Here is an 8437-nt window from a genome sequence, read left to right as displayed (position 1 = left end):
GACTGCTTCCTGTTCCCAACGGTGCGTGAAGTCAGCTGCTCATAGTTAGGTACACGCTGTTTTCCTTTCTAGATCTCTTAGTCGAAGGCCAGAGTTATGTTGACCTAGTTTTCGTTTTTAGATCTCTTAGCCGGATGGCCAAAACTATGTTGTTGTCTATAAAAGGGAGTATGACACCCTTTATCTCCCGGTCCACAACCGTTATATTTCTCTAAATCTCTCTCTCACGACCACAATAGGCACATATACACACACACACAACCATGGAAGGAGTAGCAGAGCAGATATATTTGCCGCCGGGGTTCAGGTTCCACCCCTCTGATGAGGAGCTGGTTCTCCATTATCTCCTCCCCAAGACTCTGGGCATGACTTTTTCCTCCAATGTAATTGCAGACATCAACCTCTATAGATATGATCCATGGGTCCTACCTGGTACACATTCGTGCACGACCATTACCACCAACATCGGTTCACTCTTCTTGCTTTTTCATCTTGGCCAATGTTCTAACTTAGCTTCTTGACAATATTGGATCGGTTTGAATGTTGCAGGGAAGGCTTTGTTAATTGATTCCGAGAACGAATGGTATTTCTTTACCCCAAGGGACCGCAAGTACCCAAATGGCTCACGGCCGAACAGAAGCGCTGGCTCTGGCTTTTGGAAGGCCACCGGCACAGACAAGACGATAACATCCGGTGGGCAGAAAGTTGGCGTAAAGAAGTCGCTCGTCTTCTACATTGGGAAGCCATCCAATGGCTCTAAGACCAATTGGATCATGCATGAGTACAAGGTGCATCTTGCCGGTGAAAATGACAGCTTTCCCCAAAACAAGGAACCGATCCGAGTAAGTGGTGATGCTGCTCGTTTTATCTCTAGGCCACAGAGAAAAAGAGGTTGTTTATAGCTCAATATAGTGAATGAAAAACACTCACTGGAAATCACTCAAAACTAAGAACAATGAGAGGTTTCGTTATCATGAATATTGCATAAGCTTCTTTTTCATTGAAAAAAATGTCTTTTCCCTTGGTGGGCAAGCCCTGAACGTACATTTTTTTACTGTATCTAACAGTGTCTCTCCTGTGCTTTGACTGCAGACGGATGATTGGGTCTTATGTAGAATTTACAGGAAGAATCAGAACTCCCTCCAAAGACCAACAAGGCGACACTCAGAGGAAGATGCTGAAGCTACCCCTTCCTTCAAAGGGTGCATGTTTTCATCCGTTCCACATGCTGATCAGCAGCTTGCAGGGGGCTCACTGCCACAAGAAATGCCAACATATTTGCCAAACAGCGTACTTAATTAGTACGGCTGATGATGGAGGTAGAAGCAACCACAGCAATTATACACCGTTCTTCGGCTCCCTGGTGCATGGCAGCTCCACAGGATATGGCTATTTACTATGACTTTGAGGATTGAAAATAAATCCTGCAACACTCTCTATTGAGTACCTTTTTTTTCCTTATAGAAACACTTTACAATTTGTGGAGCGTTCTATAGCACTTGATTGTATACTTCTATTGGTCATGAAAGTCCAGTAGACGTAACCTTGTTGTCTACCTCCTGTGGGGGCCATGGCCCCTCTGTGTTCTGAAAAAGTAAAATTTGCAAGTTAAAATTTTAAAAATGTTTGTTTGGCCCCTATAAACTTATTAGAAAAACAAGGATTGGTTCTATTCTGGCTCCACCCTGAGTAATTAGTAATTGATCGAAGTGCTAAACAAAAAGCCCCCTAACAAACCAAAATATCAATAGTTCAACTTAAGGAAAATTAAAGAAATAAATTGAGTAAACTTTAGTGCTAGCAAACAAAATGTGCTAGAGAAATAAGTGAATAAGAAATATATTTGACAGAAACATAAGTTTAAACATAACTAGTTTTAAAATATTTTAGCTGCGGTTTCGAGGCAATAAATAAATGTCGCTCGTGTTTATGTTATGAACCTTTATCACAAAAAAATTATAAGGTCAACGACGTTTAGGGCTTGAAAACTTCATAGGAGGCTTAACAAAAAATATAAGTTCTAAAGAAGGGTGTTTGATGTGTCCGTGCTTAAAGAATAAGTAGTCATATATATATATATATATATATATATATATATATATATAGAGAGAGAGAGAGAGAGAGAGTGGAGTGTGTAAGGAAGTAATATTTTATATCAAACCTAGTAAAACATTGAGAGAATCGGCTAAATAAAATTGAAACCATAATCATTGGAAAACCAGGCAAAATTATGATTTATATTTTTAAACTAAATAAAAAATTAAATTAAGAGAAAAAAATGAGAAAAAAAAAATATAAGGCATCGAACAATTAATGATGAATGAGATATTGCAGTTGCCTCCATTAAATGATTTATCGTATCAACATATAAAACAAACTTACAAGCTTCAATTTGGTTGAAACCAGTCGATCTAGGCCAATGGACACTGACTGACAGTACCGGCCGGGAACATGACATATTTACCGACTTCACAAAAAAAAAAAAAAGGAAAAATACTGGGTCATGCATGGTAACTCAACAAGAATGTATGGCATTTTCCAAGTTTTTGTCCCATCGGCATGTACGAAAAAATAATCACCATAAGCTTATGTCCATAATCGCAGAGAAACACGACAAAAAATTTTAGGTTGGTCGACCCGCCGTTGGCTATATGCAGCTCCTAATTAATTATCTGGACTACCGCAGTTATATATCTCTCCAATTTATGAAATTTTAAATTTTTGGTGGATGATTGTTTAAGAAACAGTTTTACACACCTTGGGGTGTAGTTTTACTGTTCAAGTTATTTTTATAGATTATAAACGGTGGATTTTGTTGCTCGGTGTACTGTACCCTACACATGAGATTAAAGGTAAAAGGAACAACAAAACTTTTAGATCTTTTTCGGTAGACTATTAATCTCCAAATCAATCGAAAAACCAGCTTTCCGCCACTTTTCGATAAAATAAGAAGGCTCTTGATGTAATCTTTCGTCTTTGATTAGCATGTGAAAGAAAATCATCTAACCTGAGAGCTACATATATAGCCAGATGTATCGGCTAATTATTGATTCGGCCATATCTGACTGTCTTGGTAATTTGATTGAATACCTATTTCAAACCCGATTCATTTACATCCCTACTCTTCTGGAAAAGAAGATGTTTACACCCGAAAGAAAATCCAAAGTAACACATCCGCGACAAAAAAATGAAACTTAAAGTCCAAGCCGGCAGTTTCGTTACGTCAGGGTCAGTCATCCATAAATTGGTAGTCATCCTAAAAAGCAAACAACCAAAATTTATATGGACGAGCATTTCAAGTCCGCTTATTATCGATATCATCCTTTCTGATCAGCAGTGGGACACAAATCCTAACAAGTAGGACTAAATTAACCCGTCAGCACAGGGAAGCTATTCCGGCGAAGCCAATATAACTCTAGTGCAATGAGTGTGAAACCAACATTGCAATGCATATATATATATATATATATTAGCACTCTGTGATTTTGTAAAGAGCTGTTTAGAAAGAGTAACAGTGAAACTGCTCCAAAAAGGAATAAAATTTATGGAATATATTATAAAGTATTCAATAAATGTAACCAATTTTTGGGTTATATGCATGAAACGTTATTGTTTGCCAAACGGCATGTCAATGGAATAATTTGTCAGTGTTTTATGAGTTGTCTAATTTTTTTGGGACATGTTCATGGAACCCTAGTTTTCGTGTTACATAAACTTGGTCTATTTTTTTTGGCAGATTTATGGAACATACATCTAGTGTCTTAGTTGTCAAATGAAACACACCTTAGATGGCCATTCTGTGATAGAAACAATTTGTTATTGTTACATGAATAAAGAACTGAAAGGGTTTTATTAAACAGTACTATGTTATAGTGTTTCCTGCATCAGCCCTAAATTTTTGGGCAGTGTTTCCATTGCCAAGCAACCTCTCTGAATGTTAAGCGACCTCTGAAGGATCCAATCCGCTTGCCATCGGTTCGTCATCAATTTATCTAGCCATCTTGGTGGCCAAGCATTTCTGAAAACATTGACTAGAAACCCAGGTCTGGTGGGGTTGAATTTACATGTTCAAAAATTTGAGTTTCAAATTAAAAAGATGATCATGAGTACTGATAATAATGTTATATATCACATTAAACATCAACGTCTTAGTTTGATCGTGATATTGTCTTTCATGATTTACTGTTTCAACCATAAAATTTTATTTTCTGAGTCTATCTATGTAGTTGCATTTTGAAAACCACTTTAAAATACTGGAGAGTCCACAAACATCAGTTTAATTTAGACAGGCAATTAAAGGACCATATATATATCATAATCATCAGTCTTGTCAAGTAGTGGAAAATCACATTTTCCTTTGGAAACTATTAACAAATTGACCATAATAAACACGGCTATGATGCACCCTATGCTCGAAATAAAAAACTTCATACTAGAGGTCCTTCTAAGGTGGTAGCAGAAAGAGAAGAAAAAAAAAGGATTAATTAAATCGTAGGATATAAACAGTTCGAGCATGGCTTCAGAACCTGACCTGATATCTAATGAATGCGGACTTACTTATTTGAATTCATGTGGCCGGAGTTTCATCGAAGCTCCGAATTTCTACACACGTTTTGTGCTTTAAAATTTGGGTTCATCAGGGGACAGGTGCCCAGAATGGGATTACGACCGGCGCAGGCCCGACGGACGTCCTATTCATCAGCAGACAATTTGAGGGGCTTGATTTCTGACTCCAACCAAACCTAGATGAGCGAGGGGTTAATTAGGCGTGAAACTTGACTCGGTCTGACCGGATTAAAATAAAAAAAAATAATATAAAATAAAATTTTTGAATATAAAATATATCTTTATTAATAAATCATATATCATTATTAAATAAAAATAAAATAAAATAATTAATCAGGCCGAATCAGACTCCATTGAACCAGGTTGGAGCTATTCTTTTAAGTCAAGTTTAATTAGACCGAGTACCTGATACTTGTCGGGTACCTAAGCCCCATGTCCATGTCCAAGCTTAACGTCAACTGCTTTGGAGGCAATAATTAAATACAACTGGTGTTTATGGTGTATTTGTTAGTCGCCAGTTCACGCGACTTCCTTTTGAACCTTTAATTTTATCACTAAAAGGTTTACCGTCAATGACGTTTAGGGCTTGAAAATCCCATGCTCCATATATATATATATATATATATATATATATATATATATATATATATATATATATATATATATATATTGCTTGTACAATGAAAACCGATTTCTCCAAAACCAGAGTTATATAAATATATGCCAGTTGGGCCTGTCACTAGACATCCTAGAAACACCTAATTCAATCTTACTGTTCAAGCAACAGAACGCGTAACCAAGCAGAGTCGTGCATGTATTATTTGTAGAGCAACAAAACAGTAGAAATAAATGTATTAATATTGTCGGATCTCTTCTAGGTAGATTAAGCAGCAACTCACATGATTAAGCCAAAACTTGGAAGGTTCTTGGTTACTTTCATCTTAAATATGATGACTTATTTTTCCATATGTGACAAAAGTTCCACATTACAATCAACAGCTTCATTTAGCTCTGTACATGTAAAGGGTTTGAAGTTAAGGTCATCAAAACATCTAACATCATAGGAACGAGATGTCAAGGGATGGGATTTGAATCAGATGGTCCCTTAAGCAACACAAATTATGAAATGTCCATATATTCAAATTCACATTCGAATAAAAATGGAGAAAATTGATTTGTTGATTCCTAACTTTAAATTCACAATCCGAATTCAGTTCTGCTTAATGAATTCGGACCCCATCATGATATGCTAACAAGCCACTCTTAAAACATATGAATATTATATAATATTTATGGAAAATTGAATTTGAATCCAAATCCAAATACAATCCGATGTAATTTCTTTCAAACGAAATACCCTTTCAATCAGATGTTATTTCATAATAAATTTGAATCTGGTCCATTTTTTTTAATAAGAGAAGTCAGATTTTTCTTTTTGTTGGGCCATATGTGATGGATTAGTAATTTGGTTGGATACTCATTTCAAATCCGATTCATTGACATCCTTACTCTTCACAAATTTGCAAATTAAAATGAAATGGAAGCTAAAATTTTAGTCCTCCTATAATCTAATCTATAGTGTGAAAAAAACGAAAGCCAAAGCAACACTAAGCAGTTTCGTTCCGACAGGGTCATAGACAAGCAAACAGCCATAAAATTTATAACGACGACCATTTAAAATCCACTTATGATCGATATCGTCTTTTCTTATCTGCACTGGGACACAAATCATAGCAAGTACGACTCAAATAACCGGTCGGCGCCGGGCCGCTATTGCGGCGAAGCCAACGTAACGCTAGTGCAATGAATGTGTAGCCGCCATCTAGGCAGCCAAGCATTTTCTAGGAACATTCACCAGAAACTCAGGGGTTGAATTTACATGTTAAAAATATGAGTTCCAAATTAAAAGATGATCATGAGAATTAAAATGTACGTAACTAGCCTTAGCTATTTTCATGAGAATATGAGGACCATATATCATGGTCAGTCATGTCAAGAGTGGAAAATCACATTAGAAATGTATTTTCAATGCCTACTATTAACAAACTGTCCATAATATAACAATATTACATGCCAGCCTAGTTGATTGCTACTTATGTCTCCAGACATTAATAATTGGGGGAGCAGACATAATATGTGAATTCACATTCGTAGAAGCTCCGAATTTCAAGACAAAAGACTTGTCTGTTTTAAAACGCTTTCCTTCGTAACTTTGGCTCATTCATGGACTGGTCCCAACCAGACACGAAACCACGACCAAAATGGGATTGGGGCTCGTAAATGGTGTCATTGCTCGATTATCAGCTGTCAATGTTGACGGGCTTGATTTTGACTCCAACTCACCTCAAATACGTAATTAGTTTTCTAGATGAAGGAAAGGTTAACGACCGACCATCTGGAAAATTAGTTTTCGGCCCCAATGCTTATGCTGCCCCATTCTCTCTGCTTCCAAAGCCATTTATACCTTTTGAGGCATAACACCAATAAGAATTAAATGAAAGATATGTCTTCTTGCATGCATGCAGCGCCCCCTTTGATGATGGATATAAAACTGAGTTTTGCCCAAACCCCCAAGGCTGTGTTTAATTGGATAACGTTTCTTCGTGAAAAGCTGTTCAGAAAAAAATTGCTTTTGTGAAAAAATGGTTTTCTAATCATTCTTGAAAATTGGTTGTACATTTGGGAATGATACACCTAAAGTTTTTTTTTTCTTTTGTAAAAACCCAGTTATTCAATCCATTTTAAAAACTAGGGTTTTTTCAAAAATGATATTTGAGAAAATATGGTTTTGGTACCATCCAAACATTCTATAAAATCTGTTTTGGACGCAATAAATTGTTTTGCCTCTAAAAATCTAATTTGGAGTGTAAAGATGCTTTGATGACATCAGTTCATTACACACACACATACAGATAGAGAGAGAGAGAGTGTCGATAAAATGGGAATGCATATCAAAATTGAGGGATAAGACGTCCCCTAGATACAAAAATTGGGGACAAAAAGTCCCCTAGTTACAGTAACAAACCGCAAGACAAAAGCAAAAGAGAAAGTATTAATACAACGTATAGAAAAACAAAACAATGGGTAGAAAAAGAGTGGAAGGATGGACCGACATCATCTCTCAAAAAGGGCAATGCTCCTCCTCCTAAAGTTTTCAAAAAGTAAAGTATATATTAAAACTTACAATATGTTGGTTTAAACCATTGGATCGCAAGAAATGGGATGCTAAATTGAACCTTTGGATCTTCAGTGATTATAATCACTAAAGTTCTCAGATGCGAAGAAAATTTAAAAATCTACATGCATTTAGGTCTCAACAGCAATTTTCAGGTTGTTCAATTGCATAGTGAATGGAGCCCGACAGAGTAAGGCCCACCACAAGCATAAATTGATAAGAATCCCTCTACCTCGCCGGCATCAAATAATTCCAAACTTTACCAAGATCAAGAAACTGAGGATGCTGGTGGATCGAATTAAATCTGTTCTAAGTTCATGTCAAAATCATCGTTGGTCAGTGGTGGAGTCGCATGTGGGCATGTGCATGCAACTTCGGCATATATATTTTATTTTTCTTAATAAAATTTTTGCTTTTTGAAAAGTGCATCTCTGAATCGACAAGGATCACAAAAATTGGTCTGTGAATTTTATAAGCTAAAAAGGCAATTTGGAAACAAAATAAAGGTTTGTACCAAATATATCTGCATATACACAAAAGAGTTGAAGCAAGTAAATAGCTTCCATTCGAGGGTTGATGTTTGCAATTACGTCATAGTTCAACTCGTTCCCAAATCCCTCTCTTACTCTTTTTCTTCATCTATAAAATGAATTGGAATTGTTCGGCCTCCTTCAGAGGACGAGCCCTGAGCAGCTT

The 8437-nt window shown here is 36.4% G+C and overlaps 1 protein-coding gene across 1 annotated transcript; it reads left to right on the top strand.

Annotated features, from left to right (window-relative positions):
- Positions 1 to 204: 204 nt before the first annotated feature.
- Positions 205 to 1608, top strand: LOC116267684 (NAC domain-containing protein JA2-like). The gene is made up of 3 exons (XM_031649578.2): positions 205 to 432; positions 550 to 842; positions 1093 to 1608. The coding sequence occupies exons 1-3, from the start codon at positions 264 to 266 to the stop codon at positions 1300 to 1302; spliced, it is 672 nt and encodes a 223-aa protein (XP_031505438.1). The 5' UTR covers positions 205 to 263; the 3' UTR covers positions 1303 to 1608.
- Positions 1609 to 8437: the final 6829 nt, after the last annotated feature.

The sequence above is a fragment of the Nymphaea colorata genome, chromosome 1 (assembly GCF_008831285.2).
Source record: "Nymphaea colorata isolate Beijing-Zhang1983 chromosome 1, ASM883128v2, whole genome shotgun sequence".
Taxonomy (NCBI): domain Eukaryota; kingdom Viridiplantae; phylum Streptophyta; class Magnoliopsida; order Nymphaeales; family Nymphaeaceae; genus Nymphaea; species Nymphaea colorata.
The sequence above is the reverse complement of the archived record's forward strand: the minus strand, read 5'-3'. Positions and strand labels throughout refer to the sequence as shown.